Source organism: Caretta caretta, chromosome 6 (genome assembly GCF_965140235.1).
Source record: "Caretta caretta isolate rCarCar2 chromosome 6, rCarCar1.hap1, whole genome shotgun sequence".
In the NCBI taxonomy this organism is placed as follows: Eukaryota; Metazoa; Chordata; order Testudines; family Cheloniidae; genus Caretta; species Caretta caretta.
In genome coordinates this window covers 123,032,214-123,058,447 of record NC_134211.1, presented here as the reverse complement: position 1 = coordinate 123,058,447, position 26,234 = coordinate 123,032,214, and the positions used below count along the sequence as shown (strand labels likewise).

Genomic DNA, 26,234 nt, shown 5'->3' with positions numbered 1-26,234 from the left:
GTGCAGCACAACCCAATGCCCCCCAAATTCTCTGGGATGATCGCTTCAAACCCCCCGACACACCCCGGCATGGCTAGTATCAGGGAAGATCCCTGTCAGCCAAACGCAAACAGCTCAGCATGAACGGGTCTCACCCCACCACGTGGCTAACAGCGGGGATGATTTCTTTTCAGCCAAAGGCATACAGCCCAGCAGGAACGGGCACTTCTGAATGTCCCCTTAAACAAATTTCTCCTGAGGCTAACACAGAGAGTACCTCCAGGAGAGCTTCATGGAGATCTCCCTGGAGGATTTCCGCTCCATCCCCAGACACATTAATAGATTTTTCCAGTAGCTATACTGGCCTTGAATGCATCCCAAGTTTTCAGGGCAAATTAATCATTAAACATGCTTGCTTCTAAACCCTGTATTATATTTACAAAGGTACACTCACCAGAGGTGCCTTCTCTGGCTTCATGGTCCGGGAGCCCGCTTTGGGAGGGCTGGGAGGATATTGGCTCCAGGGTGATGAACAGCTCCTGGCTGCTGGGGAGAAGAGATTCTCCACTTGCCTACTGTGAGCTATCCTCAACCTCCTCCTCCTCATCTTCCTCATCCACAAAATCCTCATCCCTGTTGTGTGAGACTCCCCCCTTGCAGGTGTCCACGGACAGAGGTGGGGAAGTGGTAAGGGCTCCCCTTAGAATTGTATGTAGCTAATCATAGAAGTGGCATGTACGGGGCTCTGACCCGGAGCGACCGTTTGCACCCTTTGTTTTTTGGTAGGCTTGCCTCAGCTCCTTAACTTTCACGCGGCACTGCTGTGTGTCCCTGTTGTAGCCTCTGTCCATCATGCCCTTGGAGATTTTGGCACATATACTGGCATTTCATCTTTTGGAACGGAGTTCTGCCTGCACGGATTCTTCTCCCCATGCAGCGACAGGGGCAGCAGGTTTGTATAATTTTTGGTGGTGCCCAGAATGGGTCCAAGTCCTGCCTGCCGCCCCTCCCAACACCTGCCTAAGGCTCTGGGAGGGAGTTTGGGTGCAGAAGGGGTGCGGGCTCTGCACGGGAGTTTGAGTGCAGGAGGGGGTTTGGGGTGCAGGCTCTGGGAGGGAGTTTGGGTACAGGAGGGGTGCGGGCTCTAAGAGGGTGTTTGGGCGCGTGAGGGGTGTGGGCTCTGGGCTAGGGCAGGGGGATGGGGTGCAGGAGGGGGTGCGGGCTCTGGGAGGGAGTTTGGGTGCGGGAGGGGTGAGGGGTCGGGCTCTGGTGGGAGGGAATTTGGTGCTGGATGGGGCTCTGGGCTGGGGCAGGTGGTTGGGGTGCAGGAAGAGGTCTGGGGGCAGGCTCTGGGAGGGAATTTGGGTGTGGGATGCAGGCTCTGGGCTGGGGCAGGGGGTTGGGGTGCGGGTGAGAGTGAGGGGTGAGGTGCTTTCCAAAGTGACCAGCACACACCCCGCTCTGGGTGGGGGGGCGCAGGAGGTCTCCACGCTCGCCGCTGCCTGCAGGCACCGCCCCCTTAGCTCCCATTGGCCACAGTTCCCAGCCAATGGGAGCTGCAGAGTCAGCGGCCAGGGCAGGGGCAGTGTGCAGAGACACACCCTCCCCAGGGGCCGCGGGGCCATGCTTTGCCGTGCCAGCCACTTCTGGGAGTGGTGAGGAGCGAGGATGGGCAGGAACTCGCCTTAGGCCCGCTATGCTGCCAGTGGTGGTGGCGGCGGCCAGGGCCCCCCAGGCCCTTTTAAATTGCTTGGGGGCGGCAGTCAGGGCCGAGAGACACTCCAGGCGGGGCGCGCAGGGGCAGCAGGCAGGTGCTGGGGGAAAGACCCGGCCCCGAACATTGGTGGAGACGGGCCCCTGTGCTCTGAATATTCCTGGAGCACAGGTACCATGGGCCCATATAACTCGCCGCCCCTGTACAGCAATCAGATCCAGTACCTCCCGTTCGGTCCATGCTGGAGCTCTTTTGCAATTCTGGGACTCCATGGTCACCTGTGCTGATCAGCTCGCCACGCTGGCCAAACAGGAAATGAAATTGAAAAGTTCCCAGGACTTTTCCTGTCTACCTGGCCAGTGCATCTGAGTTGAGAGTGCTGTCCAGAGCAGTCACAATGGAGCACTCTGGGATAGCTCCTGGAGGCCATTACCATCGGATTGTGTCCACACTACCCCTGATTCGACCCAGCGAGGTTGATTTTAGCGCTACTCCCCTCGCCGGGGAGAAGTACAGAAATCGATTTTAAGAGCCCTTTAAGTCAACAAAACAGGCTTGGTCGTGTGGATGGGTGCAGGGTTAAATCAACCTAACGCTGCTAAATTTGACCTAAATTCGTAGTGTAGACCAGGGCTCGCTCTCTCTCCTGCCTCTGTCCCGTACTTTACTCCCATGAAATCCCATAGCCCAAAGTCACTGTCCCCCTGGCTGCATGATGCTTGTGTTCCCAAAACTAGCGCCAGCTCCACACTAGAAAAGGTTTGCCAGTATGGCTATCCCAGCAAACCTGACTCATATAGACCCAGTTTATACCAGAAAAAACGTGTTTTTGGTGATATAGCTTATACTGGTTCAGTGAACAGGGTAAGCTATACAGTACTGGCAAAAGCACTTTCTGCCTGTATAACTGAGTCAGCACTGCGGCTTTTGCCAGTACAGAAATGCCTGGTCTGTCTCTCGCTCATGACTCTACCCCACCTCCCCAATTGACATTACGATCCAGGTAAAAGGTTCTAGTGTAGGCCTGTCCTTCCCTAGTCTAGGTTGGGCAATTAACCTAGCCTGGCTGTTAAAACTTCTTCTATGCTGCTGCTCTGAAACACAAAGGAACCTCAAAGAGGTTCAACTTAAACCAAATGTCCACAGGAGCCAACTCCTCCAATAGTCCCCATCCAGACAAAAGGGAAAGTTTAACCCACCCCCTTTGTCCAGGTGAGGTTCCTGTGTCTAGCTCTTGGGCCAGACCTTCTATGCCTAACCCTTTCCACTAACTGCTTCTGACTGAGTACTTATATCAGTAATTCATGATATGCCTTTCATTAGCATCTTTGCCATCAGAGTAACTTATAGACCCCTGACAAGTCCAAATGATCCATATATGCTTCATTCCAATCATTAATACAAGCCATTCAACTGAAAATGTGTTCTCTGGCACCAATCAGTGAATCATTGACCTTACCCATATGTGTGTCATTACTATACATTTTAACTAGATAAATGAGAAACCTTATATTGTGAACAATTAATTTCACATGTAGAAATACATGCATTAATGGCTCTACAAAGTTAGAGATCTCAAAGGAACTAAGAGGGATTGCTAGAGGAAATGCAGCGTGCTTGATAAAGAGAGAAAAAAGTGTGAATGCACGTTTATCTTGAGACAGATGGATGGATCCTAGCAACATTGCACAGAAAGACAAAGTGAGACACAGATGCATTCACAAGCTGACTCACAAGTAAGCAGTCAAGTGGCAAACAATTGACTGATGTAGCCATGTTGCTGAGTCTCTGAAATGACTGCAGTCGGTGTAATGTGCTATGTATGCAGACATGAATCCTTTTTCGTGTCCTAGGATACACAATATACTCCCTGCTCAGGGCTACTCACATGGCCATAGAGGCAATCTTTGGACATACTGCCTACAGAAAATGCTGTTCTTGCTTTGGACATATATTTGTCATATTAGAATATGAATTGCTTTAGTGCTGTTCAAAACAGTATCCAAAATAAGAGCAGCTGCAGAAAAGATTTCACCTTGAACACAGGCCCAGACCCTCAAGCATATTTAGGCACCTCACTCCTATTGATTTCAGTGGAAATTAGAAGCCTAAATACCTTTGAGGATCTGGGTGACAAGGCATATAGCTTTTGACCAATCTATCACATGTATGTACCCAGCAGCTGCACCATCAGAGATACAGGAATACAACATTCTGTGGAGCTGAAAAGTAGTACCAGGCACCGTAATGGAGCTCTTATTATCCATTAGAGAATTGGGGGTCAACCAGGGAGTTTGAATCCACAGTATTGGTGGCCCCAAGCATTTAAGAATCCTGTCAGGCCCCCCACAATCATGAGATTAGCTTTAAAATCGTGAGTTTTTTTAAAAATTATAAATTTGGGGTTCTTTTTATTTGCCTTCTGCTTTGTGGACCCAGGGGTGTCACGTTTTCACGCTTTTTTCCACCACAGTGAGGGCTAGAATCACCTGGTTCCAGAACTGGAGCTTTAAGCAAAGCAGCTGAGGTTGTGAGACTTGACAGTTCGCATCACTGGAACAAGATCCAAAATGTGTGGTTAGTGCAGATGTAGGGGGGGTTGATTTGGGTCCAGCTCCAATATTTAGTCCTTTTTAAAACACTTTTTTCCCTTTTAGAGAACGGAAAATGGTACGAGAAGCTCTGAGGAGGCCCAATTTCTGGGTGTCAGCATGTACTGGAAATACCTAATTCCTGCTCACTGAACATCAATGGAAAGTAAACATCTTCCTCCCTAGAGGGGGCTGTCCTGGCAGCTGCTAAATACATTCAGATGGCCACGTATGTGAGGCCTGGAAAAAGTCCCAACAGTAGTTTGACATGTAATCAGGGTCCCATATATTCCCCCGCCCGACAGGCCCAGAACTTGCTGCAGAATTCACCCCTTGCCCCAGAGCCTAAGTGATTATCAAAGTGTCTCTAGTGACAGACCGCCTGCATACAATTCCGGAAGAATCAAAGGCTCTACTATGTTAGCGCTGCTTCTTTTCCAGTTAAACCCAGTCTAATCTCATTTTCTCAATAGGGTGCGCTTTCCATTCCGTTGCAGATTAAACCAGCTTTCTGATTTTATCTTCGTGGCAGTAAGGATCTGCCTAGAGAAAGAGCAATGATTAACTAGAAGACAGCATCTTTTTCAACATGATTTATTTTATGAGGGTTTCTGAAATAAATTATCAGTCTGCGATTGGCCATAGGGGAGAAGCACATAAAAGCTTACCACATGCACTGAACATACCATCTGGTATCCTTTACAAACTAGATTCAGGGTGGGTCAGCTAATTCTTTAGAGTGCATGATGTACACAGTGCACAATGATGGATATGAAAATGGAAGTAACTCAGTAAGACCCAGCTCTGCGTAACTGCAGATTAATTTCACATTCTATTCCATTGTAAGCTTTTGGCAATTTCTTTCTGTCTTAACTACAAGTAATTTTGTATTCCAGAACTTTTATTGGGCTAAAATATAAAAATCCTTTTATTAGGCTGGGTGTAAAAGATGCTTCTTTTCTCCATTCTGTTATGGATTTCTTGGGTCCGAGTAGCTGGATTCACACAGCTGGTGCAAAAAAAGATTTTGTTGTTGTTCCTCTGGATAGCTTGTTTGTGATATGCACAGCCTGGAGGGTGTGATTGGATTTCCTGGCTCTGATGTTTGTCATCTCCACATCTCTGCTGTTGTCCCTGCAAAAGATTAAATCTGACTCGGTAGGAACAATGACAGCTCAATTCCTGCGAAATATAATTGAAGCACCATAGGCAAATTTCACCCTCGTTTTTCACTCCTGCAACCCCAAGGAAGCCAATGTTTGTGTTCATGGACAATGGAATTGCTAACAGTTCTCACATGGAATAGCATTGCTGACACTTTGTTCATATTTTAAATTCTAGATTAAGTATTTCCTAACAATCTTTGCCATATACGAATCTACAATGAGTAGCTAAGGATGACAACTCTGCCACTAAAGAAAAATACAAGCTACTATACAGTGTACTTCTAATGTGGGCCTACGTTTAATCATAGCCTTGTGTATGGTTACACGTAACATCCTTTCTGAAGTCATCATTTGCATCATACATTCCCCATTCCCAAAATGAATGATGCAAAATAATGTAAAATAGGTTTTTTTAAATTAAGGGCCAAATTCTACAATCAGATACTTTCACATAACTTCCATTGACCTCGAAGGGAGTTGCGTGCCAGTAGTGAGGTTACAGTTACATATTTTAGAATAAACAAATAATATTGACTGGTAGATACAGCATGGAACTGGAAGTCAGAACTCCTGAATTTTGTAGCTGGCTCTTACACACAGTTGTGTGGCCTTGGGCAAATCACAACCAAGGCTACATTTTCCAGCCTTCATGCCTTTTGCACCTGCAACATATGCATTTGCACACATACACAAAATATGCCTTCGCACAAAGAAATGGAAGACTGTATGTGCAAATAGGTATCTTTGGTAAAAATGCACAATCCTTTGTTTCCTGGGGGAAGAAGGAGGGCATTACATACCAGATCTCTCTTTCTTCACGCTTGCAGTATTATGGATGTGATGGATCTAGAACGGTGGTTCTCCACCTTTCCAGACTGCTGTACCCCTTTCAGGAATCTGATTTGTCTTGTGTATCCCAAGTTTCACTTCACTTAAAAACTATGTGCTTACAATATCAGATATAAAAATACAAAAGGGTCACAGCCCACTAGTACTGAAAAATGGCTCACTTTCTCATTTGTCTATATGAAATTTTAGTTTGTACTGACTTTGCTAGTACTTGTTATATAGCCTGTTGTAAAACTAGGTAAATGTCTAGATGAGTTGATGTACCCCCGGAAGACCTCTGCTTACCCTCTAGGGGTACGCATACCCCTGCTTGAGAACCACTGATCTAGGGCAGCTTTAGCTCAATGTTTAAGGTTATACATTGTAACCATCATTAGCTGCACAAATGCTCTTTAATTAAGAGTCCTGGCTACCAGGTTATTCAGCACAGGGCAGGCATGCTATCTGAACCCCAGCTGCCACTACAGTGTTCACTACACAGTCTGGGGCACTGAGCAGCTGCCATGCTTGGACCCCTTAATTTGGAGTATGCTACTAAATGAACCATTGTGAATGGCACACTGTTGGCAAGAGGATACATTTTACTATTATGTTATTTCCTCATTTTTCCAACTTGGTCAGGATTGTTCTGATATAAGCATCAGTGGTGATGATACTGGCCAGACAATCTAAAAAGCCAAAGATAAAATTACAGTAGTAAAGAATTGCTGAAGCTGGCCTAAATGATCCATTGTATTTCATTAAATGCTTAGTGAGCTGATTAGCAGAGATACTATTAAATCATCATTTGCCTCATAAAAGGATTGGGGCTGTAGTTAATATATTTTGGCTTAGGCAATAATAATTTATGTAAATAAATTGCATCGGCAAAGCTATAGCATTCTCATTCCCATTTCAGCTATGGTAACATTTGGGGCCTGTTGCTGGTCCTATTGAAGAGAGTGGTACTTTTGTAAGTGATTTCAAAGGGGAGCAGGAGCAAGATCTTGGAAAGTGATAAAAGAGATACATTTATGACAAAAGTAAAATGCATCAAATGAGGGGCCCAATTCTTCAGAGACGTGCATACTCGCATTAATACACTTCATTGAATTCAATGGGACTATTCAGATACAAAAATGTTTGCAGGATCGGTACTACAGTTTGGAGTGCCAGGCAGGAGTATGTCCCTAAATATATTACCAATGCTGTGATATAATTTTAAATAACACATTGCAGGGTTTATGCTCATTAAGATGAAGACTCAATAGCAAGGGCTACATGTGCTAGGTACCATATTTGGAGCTCATAGACAGATTCATAGATTCCAAAACCAAAAAGGCCCATTATGATCATCTAACTTGACGTCCTGGATAACATAAGCTATAGAACTTCCAAAAAATAATTCCTAGAACAGATCTTTTCGAAAAACACCTAATAGTGATTGAAAAATTGTCAGTGATGGAGAATCCACCATGATCCTTGGTAAATTGTTCCAATGGTTAATTACTCTCACTGTTCAAACTTTACACCTTATTTGCAGTCTGAATTTGTCTAGTTTCAATCATTGGATCGTGTTAGACCTTTCTCTGCTGGACTGAAGAACCCATTATTAAATATTTAATCCTCATGCAAGTACTTATAGGCTGTAATCAAGGCACCCCTTAACCTTCTCCTTGCTAAGATAAATAGATTGAGCTCCTTGAGTCCTAGATAGATCAATAGACAGGCTGACAGAGAGTGACACCTACCTCCTTTGTAACAGAGTAAGATCTTTGGATGGATAGTGCTATACAAGTGCAAAGGGTTGTTTGTATATTTATTATTTATATATATAAATGTATGTGGTTGCTACAGCTGCTTGACATTTTTCTGATAAAAAGTCTTTAAATAAAAATTAGAGTTTCATAAAAAATGAAGTATTTTATGGAAAAAAATTCACCAAAATATCCAGGTTTTCTTTAAATAACCAACCCCCCACCCCATTGTATTCTTCTGTTATTAACCAAATCCCCAGCATTTGGGGATTTAAGTCAGAATTTTTCCATTTCGGATGACGGGGTTGTGTGTTTGTTTTCCTTCCCTGAGAGCTGCTGTTTCATTGTTTGTTTCACCTTAAACAGGCAACGCTCGTGTGACTTATTTCACATGAGGCTGTTGCTGTTTTATTTGTAAAAAGGAGGACTCGTGGCACCTTAGAGACTAACCAATTTATCTGAAAAAAGAAAAGGAGGACTTATGGCACCTTAGAGACTAACCAATTTATTTGAGCGTAAGCTTTTGTGAGCTACAGCTTACTTCATCGGATGCATACTGTGGCAAGTGTAGAAGATCTTTTTATACACACAAAGCATGAAAAAATACCTCCCCCCACCCCACTCTCCTGCTGGTAATAGCTTATCTAAAGTGATCACTTTCCTTACAATGTGTATGATAATTTGAGCATAAGCTTTCGCGAGCTACAGCTCACTCGAAAGCTTATGCTCAAGTAAATCTGTTAGTCTCTAAGGTGCCACAAGTCCTCCTTTTCTTTTTGCGAATACAGACTAACACGGCTGCTACTCTGAAACCTGTTTCAGTTGTTTTTCTTGGCTTCTCGCAGGGGGTGAATTCTATGAACAATAAGAAAAGGAGTACTTGTGGCACCTTAGAGACTAACCAATTTATTTGAGCATGAGCTTTCGTGAGCTACAGCTCACTTCATCGGATGCATACCGTGGAAACTGCAGAAGACATTATATACACACAGAGACTATGAACAATGTTACTGGGCAGGGCGCTCTTGTTAATGGCCCGAGCACTAGATTCACAGCAGCACCTCTCTTGCCGTCCACTAGGGGCCGCTGTGGCGCCCTCCAAAATCGGCAGCGGCGCAGGGCGGGAGCCTGGACCCGGGAGGAGGCTGGAAGCTGTCCCGTCATCCACCTCGCGCCGAGAAAGGCCGCTCGCGCTTCGGGCCGCAGGGCGGGGTCTTTATCACGTGACCCACCGTGGCTGGGGCCGGGTTCGCTCGCGCCCGCGTCAGGAAGGGGCGGGCCCAGCGGGCGTGACCTTCCTGTCGGGGGAAGAGACGCACTTCCGCTTCCGAGTGGGAGGCTGGGTCGCGCTGCTGCTGGGCCGGCTGCCTCCGCCGAGCGAGTCCCCCTCGCAGGTAGGGCGGCCGCGGAGCCCGGGCCGCGGCCTCCAGCGCGGGCGGGGGAAGGTGGCCCGGCCCGGCCCGGGTGCGGCGGGGCCCGAGTCGGGGCGGGCCGTCGGGGGCGGGCTGGGCTCAGGGGCCCGAGGCCGGCCGGGGGGAGGCTCTGGCAGATCCTAGCCGTGGCCTCGGTGGGTCTGGCCCGGTTCCCTCCCGGGGGCGGGGAGGGCGGCCGGTGCCCGGGGAGCAGACTCCGGTCTCTCTCCGCCCTGCGCGAGGCGCCCTGGCGGCTGGTTTCTTTCCGCGCCGCGGAAGGGTTTGTTCGCTTCTTGTTGGCCGCCGCCGAGCCCTTGCGCGGGGGGGGGATGTGTCCCTGCGGACCGCGGAGGCCAGCGCGCCCCTGCGCGCCCCTTGCGTAGGGGCTCAGCCCCGCACGTCCGCCCCCTGCTCTCCAGAGTGCTGCGCGAGCGCCTGCGGGGTGCAGTGTCCCCCGCTAAAAGCGCTGTGAAAAGGAGGTGCCTGGAAGCGCGGCCACCGTGTGCGAGCTACCCCGAGTCACCCCGCAGAGCGGCGCTAAACGAGTGACACGAAATGTTGCACAAAGGAATTCAGTAACTGCGGCAGCACGCCGCGTTACACCAGGGGGCATGTTGGTAACCCGTTGATCGGTGCTTAGGAGCTGATCGTCAAGATGGCATTTATACTAGGTAGTGCTGTGTTCGTACACCACATGTAAAAAGCAAACAGGTTCAGTCTCAAGTTTGTTCAGCTGTGTATAGTGTAATAGTACAAAAAAAAACTTTACTGTGTTTTTTGATTGTCTGAAAAAAGCATTTTGTCCATTAAGCTTATAAAATGCTTATTAAAATGTATATTAACTCGGGCAGAAGGACGCCTCATTGAAGAAAGCCTTTGGCCAGTCTGTTTCCTTTCAGTGTGACCTTAGTTCAGATCATGTGAGATGTAATACCTAAACATTTGTAAGCTGTTTGAGTTAGTATCACATGACATTCTGATTTTAGAATTAACCTGCAATATTATGTACAGGTTAATTGGCTAATTGACAGACTTCAAATTTGTCAGTGGGGAATCTTCATCATTGATTAGTGGGGTTCTTCAGGGTTTGGGACTAGGCCTGACACAGCAACATTTCCATCAATGATTTGGAAGTCACACTGATAAAATTTGCAGATTGGCAGAGTGGTAAATAGTGAGCACTGAGTACTCATATGGTGTGATTTGTGTCACTTGACAGCCTTGGCCTGTTCAAACAAAATGGGTTTCAGTACATCTGCATGCAGAGTGGTACATCTAGGAATAAGGAATGCAGGCCATACTTGTAGAATAGGGGGGTCTGAAGTCTGGAAAGCTGTGACTTTACAAAGGGTTTAGGGTGTTTTAGTGGACAAGCACCTGTATATGAGCTACCAGTGCAGTGGTGTGGCAAAAGAGGCTCGTATATGTGTGTGTGTATATACACACACACACACACTCAAATAAAACAAGGGAGTAGTGAGAAGGAGTATGTAGGTGATTTTACCTCTGTATACATAGTCATCCTATTCCATGTGTTAATCATATCAAATGTGGGCGGCACTTCAAATCCTCTTCTGTGACAGACTTGCAGCATCAGAGAATTTGAAGGAAGTCACAGATTCATGACCATGACCTCCGTGACTTCTGCAGCGGCTGGCCCCCGGGGCTGCCTGAGCAACTTGGGCAGCCCCTGGGCCAGCAGCAGCAGGAGTTTGGGTGTGGCAGGGGGTTGGGTTAGGATGCAGTGAGGGCTCTGGGCAGCGCTTACCTGGGGGGGGGGCTCCCAGAAGCAGTGACATGTCCCTACCTCAGCTCCTAGGCAGAGGGGTGGCCAGGCGGTTCTACATGCTGCTTCTGCCTGCAGGCACTGCCCCCACAGCTCCCATTGGCTGTGGTTCCCAGCCAATGGGAGCTGCGGAGTGGGCACTCACGGCCTGCTGTGCCTCTGCCTAGGAACTGAGGAGCGTGGCATCGCTTTCAGGGAGCTGGGTAGGGAGCTCACCGACCCACCTCTCCCCCCAGCACCCAAGTTTTAGTTAGGGGCATATAGTACAAGTCATGGACAGGTCACAGGCCGTGAATTTTTGTTTATTGCCCATGACCTGTCCATGACTTTTTCTAAAAGTACCCGTGACTAAAATGTAGCCTTAGCCATAACCCTCTGTCACGCCATATGCTAACATGTCTTTGTTTATGACATCCCACCACTTGTTTTTGGGTTGGCCTCTCTTTTTTCCTTTACTCTTTATCTGTTGAACTCTCTTCCCCACATAGTTATCAGGACTGTGCTTTACATGACCAAACTGTAACTTTTTCATTTATGGGTATTATTTCAAGCGTCTCTCTAACATACATGTTCCTCACGTGGTCTTTCCTGCTTACACCACTTATTCACCTTAGCATTTCCTTTTCTGAGGGACAGATCACTTGGTCATGTTTCTTCTTTGTTGCCTAAAACTCAGGCTTAGTCTACACCAGAAAATTAGGTCGATTTAGCTATGTCGGTCCAGGGTGTGGAAAAATCCACACCCCTGAGTAGCATAGTTAAGATGACCTAAGTCCCTGTGTACAGACCACTAGGTTGACAGAAGAATTCTTCTACTGACCTGGCTACCACCTCTCAGGAGGTGGATTATCTATGCCAACCCTCCTGTTGGTGTAAGTGTTACCTACACTGTTGCGTTTTAAGTGTAGAAAAGCCCTCAGTACCATACACTAAAACTGGATGGACCACTGTTTTTATAGATATTTCCCTTTTAATCTTATTGGTATCTTCTTGTTACATAGTACAGGACCTGTCTGTCTGTGCCAGGCATTTATTATCTGAGCTCTAATTTCCCCATTTTCCCTGATTCTGAAACCCATATACTCAAAACATTGCGTTTTCGGTAATGTCTGCCCATCTAGTTTCAAGGATAATTCTTCAGCGTTCATGTTATTGAAGTTATATACCATATACTTTCTTTCTGCTGTCTCTTTTGAACTCATCTCTCAATTTATCAGGATCATCTTCTAGACTTTCTGCAAACAACTTGCACCAAAGTTCTGTATTTCTTGTGAGGTATCCAGGATGAGCATAAAGAAGAAAGGGCTCACTAGTGGAATACAGTGTACACTTCTGGTATCCATATCTTAAAAGTATGTTGAAAATAAGAGGGCGCAGAAAACAGCCACAAAAATTATTTCAGGGTTGGAGAAAAGGCCTTACAGTGAGAGACTTAAACAGTTCTATCTGTTTAGATGATTAAAAGATGACTTGACTAGAGTGTAAATATCTTCAAGGGGAGAAAATATCTGATACTACAGTGCTCTTTAACCTAGTGGAGAAAGGCATAACAAGAGCATAAGAAGCCAGAAATACCAAGAGGAAGTGATGGATTCTCTATCTCTTGATGTCTTTAAATCAAGAATGGGCACATTTCTGGAGAGAGTGTTTAACCTGTACCCAAGTTAGTAGGCTCAGTACAAAGGTAACAATGAGAATGAATGGCTTGTGATGTACAGTTCAGACCTTTCTAATGGTCCCGTCTGTCCTTAAACCCTATGAATCTGAGAATAGAAGCTATGTAATGCTAAAACAGTGGTTCTCAAACTAGGGCTGCCGCTTGTTCCAGGAAAGCCCCTGGAGTGCCCGGCCAGTTTGTTTACCTGCCGTGTCCGCAGGTTCGGCCGATCGCAGCTCCCAGTGGCCGCGGTTCGCCGCTCCAGGCCAGTGGGGGCTGTGGGAAGGACGGCTAGCCCATCCCTCAGCCCACGCCGCTTCCTGCAGCCCCCATTGGCCTGGAGCCGTGAACCGCGGCCAGTGGGAGCTGCGATCGGCCGAACCTGTGGGCGCAGCAGGTAAACAAACCGGCCCGGCCCGCCAGGGGCTTTCCCGGAACAAGCCTAGTTTGAGAACCACTGTGCTAAGAGAAAGTGAAAGAATAAAAATGTGGTGTGGCAACAAACAGGTATCCCAGCAGGAAGGAGAAGGGTGGGATAGGTTTATGAAAAGAGAAGTTTTGAGAAACTTACATATCCAAATAGTTCAGCCTTCTACGGAAAACACTCTTATTTTGTTTTTTAAGGTGAAGTAAACTTAGCTCTTGAGTTGTAAGTAATTGATACCAAGAACCATGTGTGTTTATGGCAGTTGCCGTGCCATTTGTTATGCCTGTCCTGGAAATAGCTGTCAGTTAGTTCCAGATAAAATTTAAAAATCCTACAGAGCCCTTTTTCCTGTTCAAGACCAGTTGTGGTGGCTCAAGGACAGAGATTATCAAATCTCAGCAGCTAGTTAATGATCTAATTATTAGCGCATCTCCTCAACATGTACAAGTTGTTTTTATAGTCCTGTAGTAAATAATTTATTGTGCAGGTCAGACTGAATGATATATTTGGTTTGGAAGGGAGCTGGAAAGACAGGGCTTTTTGTAAGGCATGAAGTATAGAAAAAGAATGGTTAATAGATCACCAGCACTTAATGTTAGTGTTAGGGAAAGAGAGAGAGCAAGCAGCAGGAGGGGTGGACGTGATTTGAGCAGAGTTCATAATTCAGAAAAGTCACTGTAAATGTCACTTGTGACTTCAGGAGTATGTAGTCCAGTTGTTGGTTCTGCTGTGGAAGAGGGGCTGGTGGGTGGAACTGGAGGCTGCTGGAATGTTGTGCCCCATATCTCTGGATCAGAGTAGTGGGAGTATCTAGCAGGCCCTCTTCTTACCCTGAATGCTGGGGGAAGAGGGAGGTGGTTGGCATCTAGGATCGGAATCTTTTCACAGGCCATTCTGGCAGCTCTCTCCCCTCCCCTGATTCACAGTCAGGGCTGTATATATAGATGGAGGCTGCTGAGGCTTGGTGTCTCAAAGCTGCTGGATCTGTTGGAGCAGGGCATGGAGCTGCTGTGGAGGGTATTTCCAGAGGCAGGGGTTTATAAGACAGAATTTCCTTTGTCTTGCCACAAATGGAGGGAAGCCTGACTTAGGTTTTATTTCTTTCTTTCAGTTCTGTAATCATTCCCACTCCCTTCCAAACTCTTAAACTTGAATAACTCCTTTCCCTCTCTCTAATATCTTGGATCCAACATGGGTACAGCTCCACTGCATCTAAGAGTATGTCTACACTGGAAACTTCGAAGCACTGGTGCGGGAACGCTCCTGCGGCAGCGCTTTGAAGTGTGAGTGTGGTCGCGTGGAAGCACTAGGAGAGAGCTCTCCCAGCGCTCCTAGTAATCCACCTCCACGGGGGGTGCTCTCCCAGCACTCGGAGCCTGTCTACACTAACATTTTATAGCGCTCTAACTTGCTGGCTCAGGGGTGTGAAAAATCACTCCCCTGAGTGCAGCAAGTCTGAGCACTTTAAAGCGCAAGTGTAGACATACCGTAACTAGTTGTAAGCATATATGAAGAGTGTCAAGGAAAAAAAAACTTCAAATGAGGCATTTACCACTTGATCTGGCATTTTGCCTATTGAGACTTTAATTGAAGCATACGAATGACGATACTGGGTCAGACGAATGGTCCATCTATCCCAATATCCTGTCTCTGACAGTGGCCAGTGCCAAATGCTTCAGAAGGAATGAACAGAACAGGGAAATTCGGACTGATCCATCCAGTCCCAGCCTCTGACAGCTGGAGGCTTAGGGATACCTGGAGCATGTGGTTGCATCCCTGACCATCTTGCTAATAGCCATTGATGGACCTATCCTCTACAAACTTATCTAATTATTTTTTGAACCCAGTTATACTTCTGGCCTTTCCAAAATACCATGGCAACAAGTTCCAGAGGTTGACTGTGCACTCCGTGAAGAAGTACTTTTTTGTTTGTTTTGTTTTTTAAACCTCCTGTCTATTTCATTAGGTGACCCCTACTTCTTGTGTTTATATAAATGGGTAATAACACTTCCCTGTTCACTTTCTCATACTATTCATGATTGTATAGACCTCTATCATATCCCTCCTTTTTTAATCTCTTCTAAGATGAACGGACCCAGTTTTTGTAATCTTTCCTCAGATGAAAGCTATTCCATACCCCAAACATTTGTTGCCCTTCTCTTTACTCCAGTTCCAATATATCTTTTTAAGATGCAGCAGCCAGAACTGTACATAGTATTCAAGGTGTGGGCGTACCATTAATTTATAACGTGACATTATATTTTCCGTTTTATTATCTATCCCTTTCCTAAAGGTTCCTAACATTAGCATTTTTTCCTGCCACTGCACATTGAGTGGATGTTTTCAGAGAGTTATCCAAAATGACTCGAAGACATTTCTTGAGTGGTAACAGCTAATTTAGACCTCATTATTTTGTATGTATTGTTGGGATTATGTTTTTCAATGTGCATTACTTTGCACTTATCAACATTGAATTTCATCTGCCATTTTGTTGCCCAGTCACGCAATTTAGTGAGATCCCTTTGTGACACTTCCCAGTCAGCTTTGGACTTAACTATCTTGAGTAATGACAGGTTTCAGAATAGCAGCCGTGTTAGTACTCCTGTTCTTTTTATCTTGAGTAAGTTTGTGTTGTCTGCACATTTTGCCACCTCACTGTTCACCTCCGTTTCCAGATCATTTATGAATATGTGGAACAGCACAGATCCCAGTCCAGATCCTTGGGGGACCTGTATTTTCCCTGCACTGAACAACTTGAATGGAATATTAATTTAAATATAATTTCTAAAACATTTTAGTGAAAAACTACATACATTAAGGTGAATAAATAATATCTTATCTAATATGTTTTAAAGATTTACTTTTAGGGTTCTGAAAAGGGGATGGGTAAACTGGTATGGCAAGTCTACACTAAAAATATAACCATGGTCGGGGATACTAGAAATAAAATTACTGTCCTCTGACCTAGCACGAGATACATGCATGGGATTCGCTCATTTATGCACAGAGCATTTAAATTTTACTTGACGTCTGTTAGTTTGAGGGTTAGGCCTACTTGCCAAAGTAAAAATTATCGTTAAACCCTCACACCAGGCTATATCCCTTTGTAATTTAATGGAATAAAACAGTTGTAAATTGTTTTTAATGGCAACGTTGTCAGTCACCACAGAAAAATGTTCATTGAATAAATGTGACTGATTTTAGATATTCAGCTAGTATTTTTTAAATAGTGTTTTCGGTCAAATTTTGCAAAACATGTTGAATGTACAACTTGATAGATACTAATGACATTTGTCAATATAGTCAATGAACACTGTTCAGCCAGCCCTATTTATATTGGTTTTGCTTTTTGTTATTCTCGTTCCCTTTCTGGATTCACTGCCCTTTGTCTTTTTTCTATAATAAATCATGGGTATCTATTCCTGAGTTGAATTTGAGGTCTGTTTGTTCTCTTTCCATTACGTTTCGTATTCTAACTCCTGCCCTAGAAAAGCTTTTCTCTTTCCCCACAAATATCTATTCAGGCCAGAATAGATGATAAAATGCTCCCTTCTGGCCTTAAGCTCTGTCCATCAGTCTCTCCAGCTCACTCCTGCCCACCTCACACCTATCAATGCACCATAGGGCTTAGAAGTTAATTGGAGATCTAATAGCCTGAAGATTAAATCTGCTAGCCAGAGATTGATACGAAGGCCAGGTCTACACTACAGACTTTTGCACCTCCACTTCTTTACTCCTCCCTCTAGCCTTCCGGCCATAGTGATGAAGGGCTGTCCGCTACCCAGTTTATCCCTCGAGATTTCTGGTTGCTACAAACTATCTCCACTACTCTGCGTCTCCTTTGTTTGTGGGCACCTTCAATGAGTAGCCATCCCTCAATTTGCCCAAGTAGCAGACTGAAACTGGTTTGGTTTGATTCAGCTCACTGCTGCCCCTGCTGTTCCAAATAGGAGTAGTAAAAACTGACAAGATGGGTCAGTTTTCACCCTGCTGCAGTTTGGGAAAGTTCTGAGCAGGAATAGACAATGGGATGGTTTGTCTTTAGATTCACGAAGACAGCATCTGTTCAGTCAGTTCACATTTTGAAGGTTGTCTTCACAAATTTAATACTACTAAAAATAAGAGTTTAGATTATACAGAAACTGAGAGCAGTTGCCTGGGGCAGCTTCCAACTTGCCATAAGCACATGGAATTTTTAAGCTCTGGTTATGTGATCCAGTTTACAGCATAGGCAGGTCCCATCTACCATGTTATGACTGGTTCCCTGATGTGCTGGAACTGTAATGTTGACAGAGGTCCTACTAAAGAGAAAAGGAGTACTTGTGGCACCTTAGACTAACCAATTTATTTGAGCATAAGCTTTCGTGAGCTACAGCTCACTTCATCGGATGCATGCTCTGGAAAGTGTAGAAGATCTTTTTATATACACACAAAGCATGAAAAAATACCTCCTCCCACCCCACTCTCCTGCTGCTAATAGCTTATCTAAAGTGATCACTCTCCTTACAATGTGTATGATAATCAAGTTGGGCCATTTCCAGCACAAATCCAGGTTCCCTTCCCCCCCCCACACACAAACCCACTCTCCTGCTGTGTGAGAACCTGGATTTGTGCTGGAAATGGCCCAACTTGATTATCATACACATTGTAAGGAGAGTGATCACTTTAGATAAGCTATTACCAGCAGGAGAGTGGGGTGGGAGGAGGTATTTTTTCATGCTTTGTGTGTATATAAAAAGATCTTCTACACTTTCCAGAGCATGCATCCGATGAAGTGAGCTGTAGCTCACGAAAGCTTATGCCCAAATAAATTGGTTAGTCTCTAAGGTGCCACAAGTACTCCTTTTCTCTTTGCGAATACAGACTAACATGGCTGTTACTCTGAAACCTACTAAAACTGTCTCTTCACCCATGAGAGAACTATCTTAGTCCGCCCTGGCAACAGATGGATATCTGTTCAGCTCTGAATCCTAAAAACAAAGCCATGGTTGGGGAAACTGACATCTAGTAGAATAGAACTGCTGTGTGCACTGAACTTAGAAAAATAGGCAGGAATTAGCCTCCTTACAAGCTCTTGCCTGAAATACTTTGAGAATTACTTTCAACTAACTTCATTATTTTATTTTTTTCCCTAGTAAAATGTCTGGAGCTGATGACTTTTCGGTAAGTAATTACATTTCTTTCTTAAAAATTGCTTGGCCAAGCAACTTGATTCTGAATTTCAGACAGTTATTTAAGAAATAATGGGGAGGTGATTCTTCTGGTGCTGCAGTTGTGGTATTCGCTCTGGAGTGAGTAGAGCAATGCAGAGGGCTAAATGTACTAATCTGTCAGATGGTCTCCTTGGGACTTTCAGGTCTGAGATTAGCATTGAAATGTAATTCCAACATGCTGCCTTCAAGGTAGCTATGTAGAAGATGCTTAAGACCCTTCCCTCTAGATTTGCACTGAAAAGTTTGCTTATTGTCACAATGGTATCTCTCCTTTTGTCTTCAGTTCTATCGCTATAGCATGTCAGAATGTCTCTTAACTTCTATTCTAAAGAGAAGCTATTCTGAAGAGAGAAGCTATATGAAATTAAGCGCAACCATGCAGGAGCTAATATAGCTTTACCTAACAATATTGTATGTAATTTGTAAATGTACAGTTAGTGATTACAATAGTAGGCAGTTTGCAGTCTCACTGGTGCTCTGTTTTCTAGTTGGCAGATGCTTTACCGGATCATTCCCCTGCTAAAACCTCCAAAGTGAGCAATACAAAATCTGGTCAACAAACTGGTCAACCAACACAAGGCTGGCCAACTTCCAATCCTTGGAACACCCCAAGTGCTCCACCTACTGGGCCATCTGGATTGCCACCAAATACAACAGCCTCCAGTGTGCCCTTTGGACCTCCCCCAACAGGAATGTATCCTTCAATGCCACCTGGACCGCCTGCTCCATTTCCACCACCTCCTACTGGACCCTCTTGCCCTCCTCCTGGTGGTCCATATCCACCCCCATCTGTGCCAGGTCCTGTCCCGCCAGGGCAATATCCTCCACCAAATATGCCCTTTCCAGAGCTTCCAAGACCATATGGTGGTCCAACAGAGCCAGCTGCACCTCCTGCTCCTGTTGGGCCATGGGGATCCATGCCTTCTGGAGCATGGGGAGCAACAATGGGAGGGCAGTATCCTGCACCTAGTATGCCATATCCACCCCCAGGGCCATATGCCACTCCTACCCAGACACCCGGGGCTGCACCTACAGTACCGTGGGGTACTGTTCCACCTGGAACATGGGGACCTTCACCACCCGGTCCATTTCCTCCACCCACGGGATCATATCCAGCTCCAGGACTATATCCTACACCCCCTAATCCTTTTCAAGTGCCATCTGGTCCTGCTGGTACTCCATCAATGCCTGGTGGTCACCATGTGAGTATTTAAATTGTACTATGTTGAACAATTCCAAAATTCATCACACACAAGTACTGATGTTGGGCAGTGGAAAGACCACTTAATAAAATGGTATGGACTGTTAGAACTGCTATGTATTTTTTCCAGTCAACAGTTTAATGGGACATTATCTGCCTAGTGGAGTTAAAAGTATGGGAATGCTCAGTTTAGGGAGTTAACTCAGATTTGAAATACTATTAAGCCTGAGAAGTATGACAGTGGTCTTTAGGGTTGTATTTTATTGGCCTTCCAAAAATACTTTCATTTCAGGCATCACTTTGATTTGTCTTCTAAATATGAAAATGCAGCTAGAACTCCTTGCTTAAACGAGAGAATGGAAAGAATTATTCGTATAGAGACTAGAATCAAAGGCTGTCTACACTAGCACTTTTGTGGGTAAAACTTATGTCAATTGGGTGTGAAGAAAACACCCTCCTTACTGACATAAGTTTCACTGACAGAAGCACTGGTGTGGACCGTGCTATATTGGCGGGAGACACTCTCTTGCTGACATAGCCTTACTGCGGCTCGTTGCGGGGTGGTTTAATTATGCCAACTGGAGAGATCACTCCTGTTGGCATAGAGCGGCTACACAGGAGACCTTGCAAGGGCACCGCTGTACGGTCTCTAGTGTAGACATAGCCTTAGAATGTAGAACTACTGGTAAAAAACAAAACAAACCACCATAGTACCAATTGACTTGTACACTTAAATTTGTCTTTGCCTTTAGTTGAGACATTTACTTAGTGCTGATTTGAGGATGTATTGTCTTGCTAAAGCCATAAATTGACCTTGAATTTCACTTTTTAATTTTTTACAGCCTTACCGCTGAATTCATGCTGGGCAACAAAGTACTGTAGCTTTCCACCTTCATCCACTATTTGCAGAGATTTTTAAAAATTTTGTTTCAGTAACTTTTGGAATTGTGAAGAGCACTCACCTCTTGTACGTACTTCTGACGTATGAAGGAGCAATCTGCATAAATTTAACTTGCTCATATGCTGGCATCTTTTGGTTTATTAAAGTGAATTAGGATGAGCAGACAAAGTCAAGTCCTGTGGTTCTTACTCAAGGCAGAACTTCCTTTTGGGGGGGGGAAAAAGGGAGTTGCCAAGTGAGTAAGGATTACAGGATCAGGCCTAAAGTCTTACTAAAAAGTTAAACATTAAATGTCAGTGATTGCTTTAAGTTTTGATACCAGACTTGTGGGGGTCACTAAATGGATGGATAGTCATATTTTGTCTATTTTCTGTTTATTCTAGGATATCAGTAAGAACAACGTATTTTGAGATTTCTTTGTGAAATCTCTTTATTTTAAACATGCTACAGTAATTCAACACACTAAAGAGAAATGGAGCATGTGAATTTGAAGGTGGTCTCAGCATGTATTTATGATACACTCAAGCACAATTTCTCTCCGATTCTGGGACTACAGAGGAGCAGTCATAGGCCGAAGTACTTAGTCTAACTTGTATGCACACCTGTTCACATTCACAAACAGGCATTTATGTGCAACTCAAGTAGCACAAATCCACAAATGTGAGGTCTGTGCATGAAAAGGAGGGCATAATTTTGCCAGCCCAAAATTAGTCGTGGTGACTGGAAGTTTGGCTTGTTCTCTACATGAAGATAAACTGATTCCCACTAGGAGATAATCCTGTCTCTTAACTTGGGTTCTGTCCATCTGAAACTTAGCTTTGCTGCCAAGCTATGTGAACTCTGCAGAACTTTTATTCAGCATCCTTGGAAATTAAGCCTGAGTTAAATTAAAATAGTCCAGTGGCAAAAAGCTGCTTTTGGCATTCCACATAGTGCTGTGACCTAGGTAGATCCTTAAAATCCATCTCCCTCCTTCTGCCATATTTTTAAAATGAGCCAGTCTTATGTCAGAACTCTATTGAACGTAGTAATTGGTAGTCCCTTTGTTCATACCTAGATGTATGTTGTACCTCACTGAATGACATGATCTGATTTGGTTTTAATTGAATGACTAGAAATCTGTGTTCATCAGAAGTGTCACTGCTATCAATTTCATTCTCCTGACTGAGAATCTTTATGGAATTATCATAATGATGATTTTTTGCATTACCAAGACCCATTCTTCACTGAGACTTGGGCTTTTTTAAATTCATTATGGTACTTTGATTACCTAGACTTTTTGTGACCATGCAGAAGTTATTTTATCCCAACCTGGGAAATCTTAATTTAGCATCTGTTGGTGGAATTAAAAATCTGAATTAGTAATACTGACGGATTAGTAATACATCAGCTCATTAGGAAATCCATTTTCGTAGTGGAACTGTGAAATCAAGGTAACTTTCTCTTCCCTCCCTTACTATGGACGTCTGCATGCACAGAGTAGTGGGCTTTTAAAAATAAACTGACTGGCCTGGTAGTGATGATGGATACATAGCCATAGTCTCCATGGCAGTTGCAAGAACCCTGAAATAAATTTTACAGAATAGTGCAGTCTGTGAAGGAGTTGTGGCCACTCTAGCATATTGACACTAAATAGCCAAGGTAGGTGTGTTTTGTACTAGGAAGACAATAGTGGAACTGAACACAACAAAGACTTGTCCCTAATATTCAACATAAATCACAGTATCTATGAACACTGGAAATCAGAACCAGAAGAAATAGTTTAAATAGGATATTTCATAAATTTAGTGTAGAATTCTATTCCTCTAGAATATAGACTTCAAAAATTCATTGCTGAATTGACTTAAATTTCTCCAAGACTGATACAGCTTCTACACGTGACTATAGCAAACGTGCTTTGTTGCATCTGGTCAAGTGCATTTGACATGTGCGGCCTTAGTCTGTAAATTGATCTACGGAAAACATAAATTTATTTAAAGGAATTGATCCTGTAGTCACAATGTGGATAGAACGTGCACTGGTCTGGATCTGTTTGCAGGGGAAGGGGCCAGATGTAGAAAATACAAAGTGAACATATCAAATTATTTTTTAAATGGCGATTTCCAAAAGTAAATAAAATAGATGTCTGGGTTCTTCCTGGAATAGGCAGGATTTATTACTGGAAAGGTTAGGCTAAAATTCAGATACATATGGGACACTTTTTCAGTGTATATTCATATTTCTTGAAGTCATGAAAACTGTTTCATATCCCCTTTGTTTTGTGAGCAAGGGTCCTTGCATAGCAGTGAAAGGGTTTATCTGTTAATGTATTGTGTAAAAACTCAAGTTGTCACTATATGCTGTGTAGTAACTTTATCACATGTAATGTCAAGTGTGAGCAACTTCTGGCCTGAAGCTTTTGCAATGGAATCTGTACATTTCTATGCATCATTTAAGTTAAATTGCTGAGAAGTTTGTTTTGATTTGTGCTTTGAGATTGGCATACTGCATTTGTTTACAATATGAAATATAAGCAATCACATCTTTAAAAAGTATAGACTATCACCTGCTGCTGTATTTTCTTTAGATGAGACAAATATTGCTGTATGATAGCGAAAAGCTATAAATACAGGATTTGATATTTTTTGAAAATGCTGTCACTTTTGTATAAGATTGGACATTAAACGTATTTTCAGGACTGATGTTTTTCTGTCTTTCAATTCCTGCTTTTACCCACTTTTGCCACACTGTAAAGCACAAATTTTATATTGATTGTGAATGGCAAAAACAGGACTTCCCTGAGTGAGGGAAGTAAGGAAAAGCTGAATATAAATTTGGAATTGTTTGGCCTCTAAAAAGGCTGCTTGTGACACTTGGATGAAGGATATACAGAAAGCATGGATGTAACACTGCAATGCTGTCCGTAGCACCTCTTATGTGGCACCTGTTTTTAAAAACTGCCTTGCTAGCTAGTGGAAATTGGACATCATGGATGTGATTTGTTCAGGATTAGAATGTCCTTTAGCCTTCTCTAAATTGGGGGAGGTACCATTTTATAAACTGAACACCTTTTCACCTAGTCTATACAAGGTCTATGCATATGTACTCCTTCTATCCTAATTGCCTTCCAGGGAAAATACATACTGAGCTGACCAGTGCCTGAAAGGTCATGCTCCCACCAAATGACTGGAGGATAGCTAATGTGATGCCAGTTTTTAAAAAGGGCTCCAGAGGTGATCCAGGGAATTACAGGCCGGTAAGCCTGATTTCAGTACCAGGCAAACTGTTTGAAACTATGGTAAAGAACAAAATTGTCAGACACAGAGATGAACAGAATTTGTTGGGGAAGAGTCAACATGGTTTTTGTAAAGGAAAACCATGCCTCAGTAATCTGCTAGAATTCTTTGTGGGGGTCAACAAGCATGTGGACAAGGGGGATCCAGTAGATAATAGTGTACTTAGATTTTCAGAAAGCCTTTGACAAGGTCCCTCACCAAAGGCTCTTAAGCAAAGTAAGCTGTCATGGGATAAGAGGGAAGGTCCTCTCATGGATTGGTAACTGTTTAAAAGGTAGGAAACAATGGATAGGAATAAATGGTCAGTTTTCAGAATGTAGAGAGGTAAATAGTGGTGCCCCCAAGGGTCTGTACTGGGACCAGTCCTATTCAACACATTCATAAATGATCTGGAAAAAGGGGTAAACAGTGAGATGGCAAAATTTGCAGATGATACAAAACTGTTCAAGATAGTTAAGTCCCAGGCAGACTGCGAAGAGCTACAAAAGGATCTCTCACAACTGGGTGACTGGGCAACAAAATGCACATTGCAAAACATAATCTGAACCATACATATAAAATGATGGGGTATAAATTAGCTATCACCATGCGAAAAAGAGATCTTGAAGTCATTGTGGATAGTTCTCTGAAAACATCCACTCAATGTACAGCGGCAGTCAAAAAAAGCGAACAGAATGTTGGGAGTTATTAAGAAAGCGATAAGTAATACAGAAAATATTATATTGTCTCTATCTAAAGCCATGATACACCCACGTCTTGAATACTGTGTACAGATGTGGTTGCCGCATCTCAAAAAAGATATACTGGAATTGGAAAAGGTTCAGAAAAGGGCAACAAAATTATTAGGGGTGTGGAACGGCTTCCATATAAGGAAAGATTAATAAGACTTGAACTTTGCAGCTTGGAAAAGAGAGGACTAAGGGGGAGTGTGATAGAGGTCTATAAAATCATGACTAGTGTGGAGAAAGTAAATATGGAAGCGTTATTTACTCATAACACAAGAACTAGGGGGTCACCAAATGAAATTAAGAGGCTGCAGATTTAAAACAAACAAAAGGCAGTATTTCTTCACACAACGCAGTCAGTGTGGAACTCTTTGCCAGAGGAGGTTGTGAAGGCCAAGACTGTAACAGGGTTCAAAAAAGAATTAGATAAATTCATGGAGGATGCATCAATGGCTATTAGCCAGGATGGGCAGGGATGGTGTCCCTAGCCTCTGTTTGCCAGAAGCTGGGAATGGGTGAGGGGATAGATCACTTGATGATTCCCTGTTCCTTCCCTCTGAGGCACCTGGCATTGACCACTGTTGGAAGACAGGATACTGGGCTGGATGGACCTTTGGTCTGACCCAGTATGGCCGTTCTTATGTTTGGCCAAAGTGAAAGTTGCAGGAGAGAGAGAGAAAGTTTAGCTAGAAGTTGTTATATCTTCCCTCCTAGCTTACAAGGTAGCTGAAGCAGTTAGGGGTGATAATTGTGTGTTCTATCATTGGAACCATGTATGCCTGCCTAATGCTGCTAGCCCTGTAGTATCTAGAGCCATCACACGCTCTGACTGGCACTAGCTAGCTGCACCTTTCCTTTCTGGTCTGAGTGAATCCCCTCAAGTGATAGGCCGCCTACCTTTTCCTGGCTCAGGGTGGGATTTTCCAGTTTTTCCACTCTGACAATGGGTCCTGGGTACAGACCTATGTACAGGAACTCCACACCTAAAGTCATCCCGGTTAACATTGTTAGGTTGCTGATCAATTAGGGAACACGCTTGTTGAAAGTTGCGCAATGCTCCCTTCTAATGTCCTTTGGCAGCTGCCTACTTTGTCCACTGCTTGCAGGAAGAGCAGCCCGGGGGAGCTAGCTGGTGGGGGCTTGGAATCAGGGTGGGTCGGCAGCCCCCCTATCAGCTCCCCGCTCCCCTAAGTTCCCTGTGTGGCAGCCACCCAGCAGGCTATCAATTGCTGGCAGTTCAGCTGTCCCTCCCCCCACTGCCATGTGCTGCTCCTGCCCTCTGCCTTGGAGCTGCTCCCTGAGCCTCCTGCTTGCTGTGCGGGTAGGGAGACGTGTGGGGGGAGGGGAGAGGGGGGCTAATGTCAGGGTGTGTGCACCCTGCACCCTGCTTACCCCATCTTCCATAGAGTAGGGGGGACACAGGACAGTCCTGGAGGCATCAGCTGAGGTGGGTCTCAGCTTGCTGATCTAATTAACAAGGCAGTGTACTTAAGACAGGGATCAGCATACTTAAAGGGGAAATGCACATCTCACTCTCTCTCTCTCTCTCTCTGGGTGTGTGTCTCTACTATACTGTCTGTCGTCCCCGTCCCCCCCCATTCC

The 26,234-nt window shown here is 44.4% G+C and overlaps 1 protein-coding gene across 3 annotated transcripts; it reads left to right on the top strand.

Annotated features, from left to right (window-relative positions):
* The first annotated feature begins 9,320 nt into the window (after positions 1-9,320).
* On the top strand, positions 9,321-23,309 carry MAPK1IP1L (mitogen-activated protein kinase 1 interacting protein 1 like). Of its 3 annotated transcripts, none has more exons than XM_048854306.2 (4): positions 9,321-9,429; positions 18,453-18,480; positions 19,019-19,732; positions 21,016-23,309. In XM_048854306.2, the coding sequence occupies exons 2-4, from the start codon at positions 18,457-18,459 to the stop codon at positions 21,040-21,042; spliced, it is 765 nt and encodes a 254-aa protein (XP_048710263.1). In that variant the 5' UTR covers positions 9,321-9,429; positions 18,453-18,456; the 3' UTR covers positions 21,043-23,309. The 3 variants fall into 3 exon arrangements, with proteins under 3 accessions (XP_048710263.1, XP_048710267.1, XP_074986080.1); XM_048854310.2 differs by having other exon boundaries at positions 9,322-9,429; positions 20,574-23,309; XM_075129979.1 differs by lacking the exon at positions 9,321-9,429 and adding an exon at positions 16,008-16,136.
* Positions 23,310-26,234: the final 2,925 nt, after the last annotated feature.

Coding starts and splice junctions, on each gene's coding strand:
- MAPK1IP1L (XM_048854306.2), top strand. CDS start 18,457: ATGTCTGGAGCTGATGACTTTTCG. Junction 18,481..19,018: donor CTGGAGCTGATGACTTTTCG/GTAAGTAATTAC, acceptor TCTGTTTTCTAG/TTGGCAGATGCTTTACCGGA. Junction 19,733..21,015: donor CAATGCCTGGTGGTCACCAT/GTGAGTATTTAA, acceptor TGTTTATTCTAG/GATATCAGTAAGAACAACGT.